This window comes from Emys orbicularis, chromosome 24 (assembly GCF_028017835.1).
Source record: "Emys orbicularis isolate rEmyOrb1 chromosome 24, rEmyOrb1.hap1, whole genome shotgun sequence".
Classification (NCBI taxonomy): domain Eukaryota; kingdom Metazoa; phylum Chordata; order Testudines; family Emydidae; genus Emys; species Emys orbicularis.
Genome location: NC_088706.1, coordinates 7,683,607 through 7,701,146, shown reverse-complemented (window position 1 = coordinate 7,701,146; position 17,540 = coordinate 7,683,607). Strand labels below are relative to the sequence as shown.

Sequence of the window (17,540 nt, the reverse complement as noted above, 5' to 3'; positions counted from 1 at the left end):
GGCAAACCCCAGCAGGGAGTTTGGGCAATACCCAGGGTGTGTGCTGCAAGGCCAGCAGCTGGGGCAATGTCCCAGGGTCACCCTCCGTCCCACTGGCTGCTGGGCAGGCCCTTTGCCCCAGGCTCGCCCCTTGCTCCAAGCCCTTAGCTTGGTCTGGGGCTGCTGCCCCATGCCTGTGCCTGGAACTCTGAGCCACCAGGCCAGGCCATTCTTACTATCCAGGCCACATGGTATGACCTGGGTCCCCCCCCCCCCCCCCTAGACTACATGGTACGGTCCTTCTCCCTTGTTACCTTCCTCTCAAGCCAGCCCCGGCCTCGGCCCTCACGTGCGCGTGACCCAGGCGGGCGCGCTCGCTCTAGGAGCTCAGTGCTCGCGCCCGCCGTCGTGGGTGGAGCCAGCGAGCGAGCCGGGGCCTTCCCCGCGGCGCGCGGCATGGAGGCAGCGGGAGCCGGCGTGGCGCCCATCAGAGCCCAGTGAGTACGGGCCGCCCCCGCCCCCTCACTCGGCCGGGCTCGCCTCGGCCCCCTTCCCCCGCCCCCTCGGGGAACCCCCTCCCCCGCCCCCTCCCCAGACCTCCCCAGGGCCCCCTTCCTCAGGGAGCCCCCCTCCCCAGGGAGCCCCCCCCAGGGTCCCCTTCCCCCGCCCCCTCGGGGAACCCCCCCCGCCCTCCCCGGGGTCCCCTTCCCCCGCCCCCTCGGGGAACCCGCCGCCCCCTCCCCAGGGTCCCCTTACCCCCCCCGCCCTCCCCGGGGTCCCCTTCCCCCGCCCCCTCGGGGAACCCGCCGCCCCCTCCCCAGGGTCCCCTTACCCCCCCCCCGCCCTCCCCGGGGTCCCCTTCCCCCGCCCCCTCGGGGAACCCGCCGCCCCCTCCCCAGGGTCCCCTTACCCCCCCCCCCGCCCTCCCCGGGGTCCCCTTTCCCCGCCCCCTCAGGGAACACCCCTCCCCCCGAGACCTCCCCAGGGCCCCCCTCCCCAGGGTCCCCTTCCCCTGCCTTCTCAGGGACCCCCCCCCCAGAGACACCCGCCATTCCCAGCCCCCCTCCTGCTTCCCCCGGAGCCCCCCTCCCTCCTTCCCAGCACCCCTTTCCTGTGCTACCCCAGGAGCCCCCCCCATCCCCAGCATCCTTTCTCCACCCCCCCCCCCCCGCTCCCCCCCCGCTCCCTTCATGCAATCTGGTTCTGGCCTTTGGGTGCCTGATGCGTGGTCCACGGAGCCTTCGGGCCGCAGAATTTGGGTGGCTTTGGACCGGATGCTCTGGTTTCCCGGGCTGGGGTGACGCGCTTGGAAGGCCGCATCGCTCACCTCTCTTGAAAGAAAATCAGTTATTCGTTACTTGGTACTTAAAAGAAAAGAATCAGCAACAGAGGACCTGCTGCTTTGTTAAAATACCACAGTGTCTTTCCCCAGGCTGCTCCCATGACAGATGGCCCCTGGAGTCCCCATCCCTCCACTCATCCTGCATGACTTTGTGGGTTGAGGTAGTTAAAGCAGCTGGCCATTCAACACCCAGCAAATATCAACAGGTGCCTTTGGCAGAGACCGTATCAGTTTGCAGGAAGGCTCATAAGATGCCTTGCAAACTACGGAGAGAGTACAAATATGGGAGAACTGGAAAACGTTACTGGCCTTGTGACTGTTGCCCTGGATGAGTTAAGTTACTGTCCTCAGCTTACCAGTCAGTTAGTGAAACCTGTGTGAGAGACCACAGCAAGCTTTGTGAAGTTACATGTTTAAAAGTCAGTACCTAAATAAAAGTGGCTAAATTTTCAGAGGTCATGAGCACGCACAATTATCATTGAAGTCAGCAAGAGCTGAAGGCGCTTGGCACTTCTGAAAATCACACCACTTTTATTTAGGTGCCTAAAGATGGATTTTTGGTCCACCCTTTTGTTTTAGGAAACCATCCTAAAGTATCCTCAAATGTTCGGTTTATAATTCTGCCCCACCTCCATTAAGCAATCAGTCTCTTGTCAGTCTTGTGAATAAATTTTTGTATGAACAGTGTAGCCTAGAGGCCTCAGTCAAAGATTGGGGTCCTGTGGTGCTATACACTGTATGGACAGTCTCTGCCCCAGTAAGCTCATAATCAAGGATTATGACAAAACATCATAAGTGGAAGAAATGGACAAACTGGGAGGAGGAGGTATCGATAAAGTTGGCATAAGTGGTCACTTACGACAAGTTTCACTGTATTTTGCTGCTCTCTTTAGAAGATGCTAGTAATAAAGGCTGGCTGTTCTACTTATAAAGGTGCCTGTGGTGCTTCCTCAGTTTCAGTGGTTTCCAACCCAGTTTTCCAGCCCCAAAGATCTACCATGGAGATGAGGAATACACTGTACATCAGGCCTCATCTTTAATGCAGAGAGGCAGTATACATGCTACAGGCGACAGCCTACATCACACTGCCTTAATCCAAGTGGTTTGGGAGCTGTTGTGTCCATAGATTCCATGTCCACACTGAACATGAGGCAAGCTATAAACCACCCTATTTTTGCACAGTTGGGGATTCCCAGTGGATCTATTTCCTTTGCCAGCTATCCCCCTACTCTGGTATAAGGGGAAGAATACAGTGAAAGGGGGGACCTGAGCTCTGTTGTACCTGACCTTCTGCTGGATCACCTGGCATCCGCAGTGCAAGTTAGAATAGGACCCCTCTAACTGCCCACTGTGTCTTGTCATAGCCTCAGTGTAGTGGAGAACTGGGGCCTTAACTTGGTTTTCAATAACCCTGTAAGCCCAATGTCTGTGGAGCAGACAAAAAGACTAGCTCAAGAATGATCCTACTTCACGTTTTGCTTTGTGGCATCCCTGTGGTCAGAAAAGTTAATGCTGGTTTTAATTTCCTTTGTGTAGAATATGCTTCTTTCAGTCTGCCTGTTCTCTCATCAGTAAACTTTGCTGTCTAACGTAGCACATGTCAAATGATCAGTCAGAAGTTTAATGAGAGCACTCTCCTGCGCTGTAGGTATCTCACCTCGAAAGAACAGTTCCATGCTTATCTCAAAGCAGAAAGGGAATCCAGGAATCAGGAAAACAATCAAGATGATGGGGAGGAAGATCCTAGTAGCAATGACCAGACAGAGCCGCCAGCAAAACAGATGAAGCTAGATGGTGGTGATCAAGTTAGGAAGCAAGGAAGCCAAGAGGAAGCTGTAAAAGAGGAGGAGAAGAAACCCCAGGAACGGAAGAGAGCCAGAGGCCAGAATAAGAGTCGGCCATGTATGAAGCCAAATCAATATGAAAAGGACAGGCTGTGCCAATCAGTAATCCAGGTAAGTGGCTGGCCTGCTATGGTTGGCAACTTCAGGTTCTTTAGATAAGAATATCTTTAGCTGTAAAACACCTAGCATGCATTTGGAATCCTAATAATATGTCATGAATGAGCCATCTACATACCTATGGAATGGATGTTATTTATTCTCAGGAGGGGGTAATTCAGCTATAAAGCCTCAGAGAGCTTGCACTTTATTTAGGCCCTGTCTAGTCTGGTAGTTTTTGTGCTGGCACAACTCCTGCACCCCCCAGTGTAGATGTACTGCAAGAGGGTAATACGGAATATGCATTAGTGCAACATATCCCCATAAGTCACGGGTAAGTTGTATGAGTGCAAGCCCCATTTTGCACTGGTCCAGTGTGTCTACATTAGGAGCTTGCATTGGCGAAGTTGCATTGATGTTTTACACTGATGCTAGTTTCTCTAAACTAGACAAGCGATCAGGAATGGTCAGAGTGTGTGTGTGTGTGTGTGTGTGTGTGTGTGTAACTGAAGTCCATGGAACTCCTCCTGGAAACAAAGCTGACACGCACAGTAAAAATGAGCCCATTTACACAGAAGGGTTGGTGATGGTTTTACATTGAAAGTGTGTTTTGTCGTTGAAGGAATGTGCAGAGAAGTGCTACTTTGGCTCACAGTGCCGCTTCCTGCATGATGTTGGGGAGTACATGGCTGTGAAGCCCTCAGACCTCGGGGATAGCTGCGTACTCTTCAAGACCTTCGGAAAGTGCGTTTATGGAGTCACATGCCGCTTTGCTAGGGCGCACCTGGGGGAGGACTACAGGAACATCATTAATGAGGACCTTGTAAAGCAGTGGGAAGGGAAACCACTGGTGAGAAACAGCCTCAGCAAAGAGCTCCAGCAGCGACTGCGCAAGAAAAAAGTTTGCTTTGACAAATCCAGTGAGTACCTTAGTCACTTGGGCAAGCCCAGCAGCACAGGCAATGCGGGAAACAAGGCAGCAGGCAACTCAATGGGGGAGAAAGGGATGACAAACTGCACAGCATCCAAAGGGAATGCAGAGGGCATGGATGTCCTACCTCCTGGAGAGGAGGCACCAGAATGTCTCGCAGTGTCAGAGAAGGGAGAAGCTCCTGAATCAATGGTCCTGCAGAGTTCCTGCCTAGCGGATGCATCAAAGGATTCCACTCTCAAAACAATAGGCCCGGTGACAGATGAAGATGTTATAAAACTGCGGCTGTGTGAGAAAAAAAGAGTAAGTGCTAAAGCTGAGGATGGGGTCCTATTCCGTGGGTGCATGTGGTACTGGGCAACAATCAGGTAGTTTTAAAGCTGCATTTGAAAAGCCTCAGCCAGGGTGACTGGCAGTCTTGGCTGAGGTGAGTGTAGTTGAGGTGCTGGTGAAGTATTCCTCGTGTACATGCCCTTAGTTCTTGGGTGGAGGAGAAGTCTTTCTGGTTCTGCATTTAAACAAGAAAAAGGTTTTTACTTGTGGGGTCATACTGCAGTGGAGGTTGGTATCTCAGACCCCTAGTGAGGGGAGAGGCCTCAGTACACAGCTATCTAATGATGCTGTCTACTGTGATTAGAGAACTCCTAGGTCTCCGGTCTGAGCCTTTGGTTTAAAATGTATTTCAGTTATTCTCTCTTTATAAAAAGAGTAAACCCAATTATCCAGCCTGAAAGTCAGAAAATGGCTGCCACCCCCATGTGCTGCAGCTTGCATCATACGTTGCTCTCCTGCTTATCCAAAATCCCTTTACCCGCTTCCCCCAAGTTTGGTTCTCAACCATGGTTAGACAGTTAATGATTTGGATCTTTGAAGGTTGTGATGTTAATTGTCATTTTGTAATAAATGCTTTTCAGGTCCGCTGTTCAGAAAAATATTTTTGTCTTGCTCATGTGAAACCCACCTAGCTGTAGGTGTTGTTAGCTCTGCCTGATCTGAACTCACCTGGCAGATGCTTCAGGATGTTTAAGAGGAAATGTACCCAGAAAGGCTGTCAGGCTAAGAAAAAAATCATTGCTTTTCAGAAAAACTAGCTCCCGTCTCTCTTTCTCGTACCACCTGCTATTACTAAAATGTTGTTTTCCCCATTTCTGTAGCTCTTTTTCACTTCACTCAGCTGGGCAATGCAAATAGATGAGTCAGTTTAATTTTCTAGTCCTCCTGCCCTAGCGCAGTGCTGCAGTGTGGGGTTTCAAATGCTGCAGAGGAATGCTTAATTTAAAAACATACTGTTTTCATGGAAACTAAAAGGAAATGTGATAAATTCTGTAAAAGCCAAACTCCCAGGGTGTGTGTGTAACTGAAATTCCCCACTTGGCCTTCACTATTTTAGCTCTTCTAATATGCCTTTCCTGTCTTTGTTTTCCAGTTGGATATCCAAGGCAAACTCTACCTGGCTCCCTTAACAACGGTAGGTAGAATAGTTCTAACAGAATTTGTTTTTTTCCACTTGTGAAAATTGGCTGTAAAACCACTTTGATGGGACAAGTTCCTCACGTGAGTGGTGCAGGTCAAAACTTTTGCCAACTCTCTCCTGTTGCTCTGGGTTTCAGTGTGGTAACCTCCCTTTCCGGAGAATATGCAAGCGTTTTGGAGCGGATGTCACCTGTGGAGAAATGGCTGTGTGCACAAACTTGCTCCAAGGCCAGTCATCTGAATGGGCTCTCTTGAAGCGACACTACACAGAAGATCTCTTTGGAGTGCAGGTCCAGTATTGTCACTTCAGCCATGAGGGAATCCAGAAACAACTCATGTATTTCTTACTTGGGGAAACATCGTCCACTGGGCATCTGCAGGGAGTAACTTTCCCTGTGGGTGAACTGCCCTTGTGTCTTTAAGCTGAGACTCGGGCATTTCTTTTGGAGAGTTCAGCTCATTTTGGCTGAATCTGTCCTGTTTTCCCTTTCAGCTGGAGGGAGCATTTCCAGACACTATGACCAGATGTGCAGAGCTTCTGAACCAGACCATTGAGATGGATTTTGTAGACATCAATGTTGGGTGCCCAATAGATCTGGTGTATAAGAAGGTAACATTTAACAATATCCTCCATCCTTTCTCTGAGCAGGTGTCTTTCCTTTGCTTTTCCTCCCAATCCCTTGTCTGTTCACAACACAACTTAAATGTCGCCACTGCCTGTTCAGTCTAAGGACCATTATTTCTACACACAGAGTAACCTTCTCTATTCCAAGGCTTGTTTCAATGACTTCATAGCAAATGTGTTCATCTTACAAATAATAAGATGGCTTTTCTAACTGTCAGCACTGCAAACTCAGCCTGGGATCTGAAAGTCAAGCTTAGGTTTATTCTGAATCCTGCAGCATCTCAGCAACAAATCATCTTCAACTGGAACCTAGGTCATAGAAAATAAGGCCAGAAGGGACCGTTAGATCATTTAATCTGCCCTCCTGTACTGCACAGGCCATGGAATTTCAACCAGTTACTCTTGTAGGGAGCCCAGTAACTTGTGTTAACAATTAACACTAGTTAGTTCTGTTGCGGGTGTGCAAGCCAGGCCAGAATGCAGCTCATGCTCTGCAGGCCTAACACCCCAGTGAGAGCTTATTTTGTCAATGACCTCAGCAGCCACAGCCCTAAATTTTACATCAGGGGCAGATCTGTTGAAGAGAGAGGTGCAGTTTGTAGAGTGGCCTTTCTGATCATTGTCACAGTTTCAGGGTTAACTGCACCTTTGACACCCCTCCACCCCAGTCTTCCTCCAGGACTTCCACTTAAAGGTTTCAGGCTTCCTAGCTGTCACCTTTCTCATGTGGAGACCTGTGTCTCTTTTCCTCCAGATGGGTGTTTAGGCTTGCAGTCCCTCTGCACTTCACTGTGATTTCCCCAGCAGGTCTGGCTGGGGTCCAGCACCTGTGATTAGCCTTTCTCCAGGTGTTTCTACAGTGTAGACCAGTTGTCAAAGCAACCAACCTTTACAGAGCAAAATACATTTATTCTTAGGGCAAAAGCATTACAGAGAAAACATAAAAAAAACAATAAGTCCCTATCCGCATCTTAAAAGGCTTACCAGAGGTCAGCCACCACAAGACTCTTGGGGCATGGCAAAGTGTTTCTAACCCTTCCACAAGGCTGGGGACCCCCTGTGGACAGAAGGTCCTGTCCATTTGCTGAATCAAAAAGAAAGCCCTGTGTCAGTTTAAACTCAGCCTTTTTAGACCAAAAGCCCTTTCTTTGTCTGTTGGTCTCTGGAAAACCCAGTTTGAGCCAGTGTGTGAGAGCCACTTGCAGGGATAGTCCAACCTTTCTGGGGTTGTTTTAATTTCGTCTTAATTATCCACCACTGTTTTTAGTTCCTGGAGGAACTGTGGTAATGCTCCCACCCTAAGCTACATACAATCCCTGGCCCACAATAATACATAAACCATTCATATACATCATACAATATAGTCCCCCAAAGCTACAGCATGCAGTTGCACTGTCAATCTTGACTGCACTTCAAGATGAAAGTGCAAATCTTCTCTAGTTTATACAAATGAAAAGCAGCTGTCTGGTTAATTTCAGCAAGGTTCTTGGATTAGGTGAAAATACAAGGATCTCTGACTGTGCCTGTTTTATCCCATAGGGGGGTGGATGTGCCTTAATGAACCGTTCCAACAAGTTTGAACAGATAGTCAGAGGAATGAATTCGGTGAGTACCAGGCATCCCCTGGCTGAGAAGAACGAGCTTCCAAACAAAGCTCTTTTGTCTGGTTTAGCTTTACTCCTCCCTCTGTGCAGGTACTGGATGTTCCTCTGACAGTGAAGATAAGGACTGGTGTGCAAGAAAAAGTCAACCTAGCTCATAAAGTAATCCCCAACATCCGGAAGTGGGGAGCTTCCATGGTCACGGTATGGGCCCCTTCCTGTGTTTGATGTCAGGAATTTGGCCAGAGTCCATGATGCTTTGTCTGTCATCATTTAAGTGCATCTAGTCCAATAATCCTTTTTGGTAGTGGCCTGTGCCTGATGCATCAGGATAGAGGCATGAACCCAGACATCTGTGCAAAGTTGTATTCTGAGGGGAGGAGATACTACAGTGAGGGACACATTATCATTAATACCACCTTGGTCTCTGTCCACATTGATAATCCCTATGGCTTCTTGCTCTAGCTTGCAGCACTGACAATGTTATGTTTGTTCATGATGTCTTTTTGAATTCTGCTAACCAGTTTCCCTACTGTTCACTGCAGTACTGACCTCTGCCGAATGCTTAGCTTCTGTGCTATCAAAGCATTTCACTCTTATCCATTTTGAACTTGTTGCCTTTCTTGTAGTATCTCGACCTAGCTGCTTTAGATTACTTGGTGAGGTACTAATTGTAACTTCTTTCTGTTAGCTTCATGGCCGATCTAGAGAACAGCGTTACACAAAGGTTGCAGACTGGGAGTACATAGCAGAGTGTGCTAAATTAGCCAGCCCAATGCCTCTATTTGGTATGTTTCTCTCTGCTGATTTTATTTTTTTAGCTTTTTAATGATTTGGTTATTTTAAAACAGTTTGTTTTTCTGAAATGTGATCTGTGTATGGTTAAAATATTACGGATCCAATTAACATAAAATCTGTCTTCCCCTCTCCCCCCCCCCCCCCCCCCCAAACTTGCATCTCCTTCAGTGAGATTGTCTTCATTATTTGTTTGAGGGGAAGTTGAGACCTGAGCACATTCAGTCTTGGCAGGGAAGAGTGAAGCAGAGAGAGAACTAATGACAAGTCCCTAAAGTGATGTCAGAGAGGTGATAGATCGGCTGTCACCAGTAGTGGTTGGCCACTTAGCTTAAAATGCAGTTCTGGTCTGAAAAATTACCCAACAGTTCTACTGTAGTATAACTCCATTCAGGTCAATGAACTGACAGATGAATCTCCCCCACAGTCCCCTTGTGTATTCCAAGTCTCATCTACCATTAAACTCCTGTTAGCGTTGTGGAACCATGAGGGCTTGGGCGGGGTGAGCTGTAGTTCATTCCTGTTCATGAATCGTCAGTTGAATTATTGTCTAACACCGTTCTATCCTCATGCTTCCGAAACCCCAGGGCAAGATAATACGGTTGCACAGGTGTAACAGCAGAATTTGAAAGTTACTGACGATAGAACTTGACCTGTAAAATATTACTTACACACACACACACAAAAATAGGTGTGTGCATGTCAGTCACCACCACTCGGGTCTGAGAAACGCAACAAATTGCGCTGCAGCTGTGAAGGGCGTTCTTCTCCGCCCCCTCACTCAAAGACTGTGCAGTGAGGGTCCGATAGGAGGTGAGTCATAGTGATTTTGCATGGCTTGGGGTGCTGCTGGATTCACCGCCCCAGCCACAGGCTGTGTACTACACTTTTACTGCCCCATGCAGACCTTGCTGGACTGTGTTAACATGCTCTAGGTATCTAGAGCAAGTCAGCAGGATTCACGCAGGGCAGTCAGAGCGCAACACAGCCTGTGGCTTGGGCAGTGAATCCAGCGCCCCAAGCCCTACTAACAATCACTGCGGCTTGCCTCCTCTCAGACCCTCACTGCTCAGTCTGTGTAGGAAGAGAAGCCAGAGGGGCAGAAGGAGACAATGGCAGAAAAGAGGGAACGTACCAGAGGAAGGAGAAGAATCATCCAGGAAGGAGGTTCAGGCCCAGCACTGCCAAGGTAATTAAGGGCCCTAGGAGGGCAGCTTTCCTAGAGTTGATCCTCCCCTTCTCCCTGTTTGAGGGTGGGGGCTAGGGGATCCTTGCCCTCCCCTTGGCCATAGACAGCGAGGAGAGGAGGAACTGTTCCTGGCTTCTCTGGGGGAGGGGGGAGGTCCTGTTTTCTGCAGGGAGATCAGAGGGGGGAGAGAGGTCCAAGAAACCTCCCTACTTTTTTTTTTTTTTTTTTTTTAAATAAACGTTCTAAATGTTTCAAAGGAAGCTTGGCATCTCTGAATTGTTGGGCAGTGACACACAAGGCAAAAAACCTGTCGTGACCCTCAGGTCCCAGGTTGAATTTTCAAGATTGGCAGTTAGAAAAAATCCTTTTGTAAAAAGAATAAATTTAATCTGTAGTACCTGTGAGAGAATAAACATGGAGCCCCCAATGCCATTTTACAGGATCACTTTTCAGAGTATAAGGGCACTTTTGAGTTTCATCCTGTGCCATTTCATTTTGACCTGATCTTGTGCGCCACTCTGACCTCCTGGATTCTCTCCTCTCCAACACAGGAAATGGAGATATCTTGTCCTACGAAGATGCTAATCGAGCCATGCAGACTGGAGTTTCAGGAATTATGATTGCAAGGTAAGTGGCTGCCTTTCCTATTTACTTTTTTCAGAGTAGCAGCCGTGTTAGTCTGTATCCGCAAAAATAATAGGAGTACTTGTGGCACCTTAGAGACTAACAAATTTATTAGAGCATAAGCTTTTGTGGTCTACAGCCCACTTCTTCGGATGCATATAGAATGGAACATATATTGAGGAGATATATATACACACATACAGAGAGCATGAACAGGTGGGAGTTGTCTTACTTAATTGGCCTCTCAGAGTTGGTAAGAGGGAAAAAAAACTTTTGAAGTGATAATCAAGATAGCCCAGTACAGACAGTTTGATAAGAAGTGTGAGAATACTTACAAGGGGAGATAGATTCAATGTTTGTAATGGCTCAGCCATTCCCAGTCCTTATTCAATCCTAAATTGATTGTATCTAGTTTGCATATCAATTCCAGCTCAGCAGTCTCTCGTTGGAGTCTGTTTTTGAAGTTTTTCTGTTGTAAAATAGCCACCCGCAGGTCTGTCATTGAATGGCCAGACAGGTTAAAGTGTTCTCCCACTGGTTTTTGAGTATTATGATTCCTGATGTCAGATTTGTGTCCATTAATTCTTTTGCGTAGAGACTGTCCGGTTTGGCCAATGTACATGGCAGAGGGGCATTGCTGGCACATGATGGCATATATCACATTGATAGATGTGCAGGTGAACGAACCCCTGATGGTGTGACTGATGTGATTAGGTCCTATGATGTCACTTGAATAGATATGTGGACAGAGTTGGCATCGGGCTTTGTTACAAGGATAGGTTCCTGGGTCAGTGTTTGTTCAGTGATGTGTGGTTGCTGGTGAGTATTTGCTTTAGGTTGGGGGGTTGTCTGTAAGCGAGGACAGGTCTGTCTCCCAAGATCTGTGAGAGTAAAGGATCATCTTTCAGGATAGGTTGTAGATCTCTGATGATGCGCTGGAGAGGTTTTAGTTGGGGGCTGAAGGTGACAGCTAGTGGTGTTCTGTTATTTTCTTTGTTGGGCTTGTCTTGTAGGAGGTGACTTCTGGGTACTCGTCTGGCTCTGTCAATCTGTTTTTTCTCTTCAGCAGATGGGTATTGTAGTTTTAAGAATGCTTGATAGAGATCTTGTAGGTGCTTGTCTCTATCTGAGGGATTGGAGCAAATGCGGTTATATCTTAGAGCTTGGCTGTAGACAATGGATCGTGTGGTGTGTCCTGGATGGAAGCTGGAGGCATATAGGTTGTTAAAAAAAAAACAACAACAACAAAACGACAAGGGTTTCCTCCTTGGCAAGGCTTTTCTTGGAGGCTTGTTACAGTGTATCTGGTATAAGAGAGGACTCCCATGGGAGTTGAAAGCTACAGCACTATTTGCTACTTCTGGTGTAGCCTTTAAAGGGGGCACCATCAGCTTACAGAGAATTGTAAGCGGAAGTGCATGGTATTGCAAATGATTCGCAGTCAAACCAGGCTCTTGAGCACATGATTTGGGTGACACTCCTGTTTAATCTTTGGGATAGAAGCTGCTGCTCCTAGGGTTGGCATAACGCTTAATCAGCTAGCGGGTTAAAAAAACGCAAGTCTCTTTAGATCCAAAGCTCCAGCCTTGATGATCTCCCTTTCTGATATTGCAATACAGATTAAACTGGTTCTGACGTTGGACAGCACAGCACAAGTGATTTGGGGGCCTGGGGACCTTTTTGTCTAATCCCTGATCAATTTGGCCCACTGGCCTATCTCTTATCTGTTGGAGAATTGACCCTGTTCCCCCTTCGGAAGCTACTTCCAATTTCACTTCTCAGATCCCAGCCTTAGAGTAATCCTGATGATTAACCTTCTGTTTGCTCTGCCCTGACTCTCACTTCTATGGGCTCTTGTGGTTAAAGAACAGACCTGAGTAGGGAATAAAACCTTGATCTAGTTCTCTGGCATCTGCTTCCTGTGTGACATTAGCTCAGTCACAACCTCTCTGGGTGGAATTTTCTGAGGCTTAAGTAATTTAGAAACAGACTTCCTAATGCCTTTCATCCCTCAGGTGTGTAATATATGTATTAGTCAATTTCCCACACCTCCTGTTATCCCTGAGGTTAAATAGATGCTGGTACATGATTACTTCATGTTCTGTCTTGGCTTTAGGCAGGCTCCTGGAGTATAAATAAATAGGGCACATGGGAAAAAAACAATAGTTGGGGCTCAGTTATTCTCTCACTTGCCGGGGTGCAGTGTCCAGGGAAATCAATGGGAGTTGATCATATAAGAGTACAGAATTGAGCCCTAAAAGGTCAAAATGAAAACCAGCAGATTCCCTGAAAAGGCTGGATTGTCTTGTTAGTGGTCAGATCCTCCTGCCAGAGCTGTGTTTGTAGGAGGCTTTAACTAGAAAATGAAATGCAGTCTTACTGTGCCCACGGGGAGGTAACTCAGTAACACAAATGCTGTCTGGCTGGAGTCATCCCATGTCTCACATATACAAGTCTGTAGCTAAACTTCAGTCTTATAGCTGGAAAGCCCTGTCTTTGGTTACAACCATTTTCCTTTCTGATCCAATCTTGTCTGACCACAGAGGGGCATTGATCAAACCTTGGATTTTCACTGAAGTTAAAGAACAGCGACACTGGGACATCTCTTCCAATGAAAGATTTGATATTCTCAAAGACTTCACCAATTATGGCCTTGAACACTGGGGTTCAGATACCCAAGGGGTGGAGAAAACCAGGAAGTTCATGCTGGAATGGCTGTCATTTTTGTGCAGGTAACTTGCTTTCGCAAACATCTTTGGTAGAAACCTTTTTCTTGCTGGGTCTCTGCCTCTACTGTAGTATTTTGTAGAATAATAAAATTCAGTGACATTTAATATATGTATTTGCATTGTGAGGTATATTCCAGCTGGCTTATTGGAGTACCTACCTCAGAAAATCAATGAGCGGCCTCCTTACTACATGGGAAGAGACTATTTGGAGACCTTAATGGCAAGCCAAAACGTGGACGACTGGATTAAAATAAGGTAAATGGCTAACAGTTGTCATAAAATAGACAGTTGGTCATAGTGATTTCATCCTGCAACCTAATATTCAAATACCAGATGATGCACAATCATACTGGCATGGAAAGATCATGGGAACTTCATATTTTATCCTGCCTCCTCTCCCCACCTCCCAACTCAATATGAGAATGCTGTAGAGTTGGTTAGGATCGTGGTATACTTCCCCAACACAGTAAGTGACAGTAAGAGACTGACTAGAATGGTGCAATACCCTCACTTCAGTAGGTTTTCAGTTAAGCCTTGTATTGCCATATTACTCTCTCAGTGTTTGTACGTGCCCACAGATGCCTATACTGTGAGAAGTCTTATCTGAGATGCCAATATAAACCTAGAGGAATTGACACTTAGTGTGCTTCCCAGACCATGATTTGAAGGCTGTTACCAAGGAGGAAAATTAATGTGGTTTTTTTCAAGTTTACTGACTGCACAGTACCCAGTATATTATGTATCTGTCTTGCAGTAGCACCTAGGAACCCCCGTCATGTGCTAGGTGCTGTACAAAACAGAACAAAAAGACCGCCCCTGCCCAAAGAGCTTCCAGTCTAGGTAATTCCACAGCTTGGGGAGTTGCTGGACTTTCCCCTCTCCAATCCACTGCAGGTTTTCAGAATTAATGTTAGACTTCAGGAGACTTTTTTTTTCTTGCATCCAAAAGTCTACAGACACTGCTTGAAAAATGACTCTGCAGACTTTCAGCCCCAACTGAAATGGCATTCTGAGAGTGTAGCCAGCTGCTATGTCCCATCCCGTGGAAACAGAAAAGAAGCAAAAATGGAACATGGCTGCAGCCTTGTCCTTTTGGGGGAGTGGGGGCGGAGCAGCTAATCCTTGTCCATTTTGTTAGTATTGGAAACAGCTGCCTACAACCAAGTTACTAGAACTATACATTTCAGCCAAGTTTTGTAAATGCCATTTTCCAAGCAGAGCCTTGCAACTTCAGTATCCAGTTAGCTCCTTTGTTCTATACTGTTCACTGGAAGTATGAAAACATTTAAAACTTAAAATATAAAGTCTCTTTGCACTTTAATAAAATATATTTGTCACCTTCAAGGTAAAAAAAGAAATTAAGTACTAGCCTGCTTCCAGAAGTGTGGTTATAATGTATACAGTGTCTGCTCTGCATTCAGATAGCTTTATATTCATGCCGAAGGTCTATAGTCTGTTGGTACATAGTTGCTCACTCTACTGGATTTCACTGCCTACATGTCTTGTCTTGTGGAAAATTATAATGATACTGCATTAATAAAACATTGGTTTCTTAGGAATTTTGGTTGTAAACATTTTATATACACAAAACAAACCAGAATATTCCTTAATGTGAACTTTTAGTACTTAAATATATTATTTGAGTTCTGTAATATTGATGGGACAGATCCTCAACTCCATTGAAGTCAGTGGGGTTACACAGATTTACACCAGCTATGTCATGATACACCCACTGAGGGATCGGGTCGTTAACATAGGAGCACCAACTGTGTCTCGAGCTCAGCGTAAGCAGAAGGAGAGGTGGAATGGGGAGTTTCAAGACACAAATTCAACTTTGTGAGAATAAGGCACCTGAAAGTCCGTGGGAGTTAGGCATCTAAATTGAAAATCTACCCCCTAGTCCCTACTGCAAAGAGAGCACAGCCTACCACAGAGTGTATGTTGCATGACTGTGTGTTAGTCTGAGGTATTGTCAGAATCTGAATGCATTTGAATACAAATCTGTTTTGTTGCAGTGAGATGCTTTTGGGGCCTGTACCTACAAACTTTACCTTCCTGCCTAAACACAAGGCAAATTCTTACAGATAGGACTGGTTGGAAGAGTCCTTAAACAGGCACAGCAAGAGAAGGCAATAGAGCTGTATTTGGTGAGACATGGATTATCTGCCTCTGGCTGCTGGGAATTAAATAAAATTTTATGGTTTTTTAATGTCTAGTTAATGTTTGTCATTACACAATCCGATAACTGGACAAGTGTCACAACTCAGCCTGTTCTGGCTGAGAAAGCTGCCCATCTTCCATCTAAGGATCTCTCTAGCTAGAATACTTCTGTGGTCCTCATTACCCATAGTTTCTGAGAACCTCACAATCTTAAATGTGTGTATGTGCTCAGCTCCCAGGAGGGCGGGTAGTGTTTTGGTTTTTTATTCCCATTTTAGAGGTGGGGGAACTGAGGCAGAGATGCCAAGTGGCTTGCCCAGGTTGTCACAGGAAGTCCATCGCAGAGCAGAGACCTGGATCTCTCAGGCCCAAAGCTAGTGCCGTAACCACTGGACCATCATCTCTGTGTAACTTTTACATTTTCTCCAAAGCCTTCTCAGGGCCTTTGGTGCAAAAAAATAAAGTGCTTGTTGGTCAGTGGCTTGCCTCAATTCACCACATGAGCTTTTTTTTTTTTTTTTACATGTGCACATTGTACATCTCTTGTGTAGGTGCTTCTGTAGCAAGGGTTGATAAAGACCTTGAGGGTGTGAGCACGAGCATCAATGTAACCTTGCTTGGTCCAGCTGCGAGAGAGAGAGCCGGACACACACACACCCGACACCCTCCTTCAACCATTTCACAAGTGCTTTCTTTTTTACAGTAAGAATTTAAATTGCCTCAGCTCCTCTAGGTGTTCAGTCAGGGGAAGAGATTTTTTTTCACATCGATAGTGGACACCTAGAGTTGCTGAGGCAATTTACATTTTTACTGAAAAAGAAAGCAATTGTGCAGTGGTTGAAGGGTTTGTTTTGTGGTTTGTCTGAGTGGCAGCTGGATTAATACAAACCATTAAATAACCCTACATGGTCTCCCAGGAGAGCCTTCCCCTTAGTCTCTCCAGGTTTTATTCAGATGTATATTATTTTGACACATTCAATAAATACATTGCACAAACTCCCAGCCTGATACAAATAACTCTCCCAACTGCACTTGGTGTACAGCAATAAAGATTCTGCGCTTGGGATTTGAACAGATCTGTCAAAGATGTATTGGCAAGAACAAAATCGAGCTCATTCTCCCATATCTGTCATTGGGTCTGCAGGTCTACCATGAGTAAAAGCCATAGAAATTGATTCTAGCCAGTCAGTTTGCCACATATGACCCTAAATACATATCTAGAGCAGATCTGTTAATTCAGAAGGTGCCACTTTTACCTACATCCCTTCCAAGTGAGGTAGGAGTCTCACATTGATGTTTATATACAAGGTGTCAGCAAACACTCTAGAATCAGTGTTGCGGTGCTGGCTCACTTGCACGGTGATTGGATTATAGTGGGAAAAGGAGGGTGCAGTTCCAGTCCCTCTCTTGTCCATACAAGCCATGTGCCATGCTGATGCAGAAATGGCAACGAATAGGGCGACAAATGTGGATGCAGTTGTTCCTTCTCGCACGTGGTGTTAACCCCTCTGGGTTCCTCTGCCTTTCTAGAGTTACTTCTAGAAGGGTGTTCACATGCCCCTTTTCCAAGTAGAACTACAGCTGAACAGATTACCCTCAGTACATATTTAATCACTGTGTACAGAAAAGATATTTGGACCAGAGAATTTACATTTAAGAATGCCACTCTTCACTGCAGAGATGGGAATACCTAAAATGGACCTGTTCAGACAGTAGCCATAACAACAACAAGCGTTGGGTTTTAATGATGTTCCTGTGCCCTGTTAAGATAAAAAGTTGGGAGCCTAAATGCTTTTGAAAATCCAAGTCACTTAAATCCTATTAACTTTCAAGACCTGGACTCCTCGGTGCTTCTGAAAAATCCCACCCCAAGACTCAACACCATAAAACAGTTGCACAATACCTTGGCTAGCTCCACACCTGTCAGTCACTTCTCACCTTGAGTAAGTCTGTGAATGAAACAGTGGACCTGATATTTCCATTGTCTGTCATATGTCATGGCTTACACCTGTGCAAAGCTAGAGTAAAAATGCTCCACATTCAGAAGTCTGGAGTTTTTCCACTCACTTTGTACAGACAAATGACAACATATGCAAGCAAGTAGAGAATCAGGCCCATAGTATTCACATGCAGATGTTAAACAGTGGTGAGT

At 46.2% G+C, this 17,540-nt stretch overlaps 1 protein-coding gene across 1 annotated transcript; it reads left to right on the top strand.

Annotated features, from left to right (window-relative positions):
- The first annotated feature begins 417 nt into the window (after positions 1-417).
- Positions 418-15,400, top strand: DUS3L (dihydrouridine synthase 3 like). The gene is made up of 13 exons (XM_065422185.1): positions 418-476; positions 2,970-3,276; positions 3,884-4,495; positions 5,619-5,660; positions 5,803-5,955; positions 6,159-6,275; positions 7,830-7,895; positions 7,985-8,095; positions 8,583-8,679; positions 10,427-10,502; positions 13,043-13,231; positions 13,355-13,483; positions 15,244-15,400. Exons 1-13 carry the CDS (start codon positions 436-438, stop codon positions 15,314-15,316), a joined length of 2,013 nt encoding a protein of 670 aa, XP_065278257.1. The 5' UTR covers positions 418-435; the 3' UTR covers positions 15,317-15,400.
- The last annotated feature ends 2,140 nt before the right edge of the window (positions 15,401-17,540 follow it).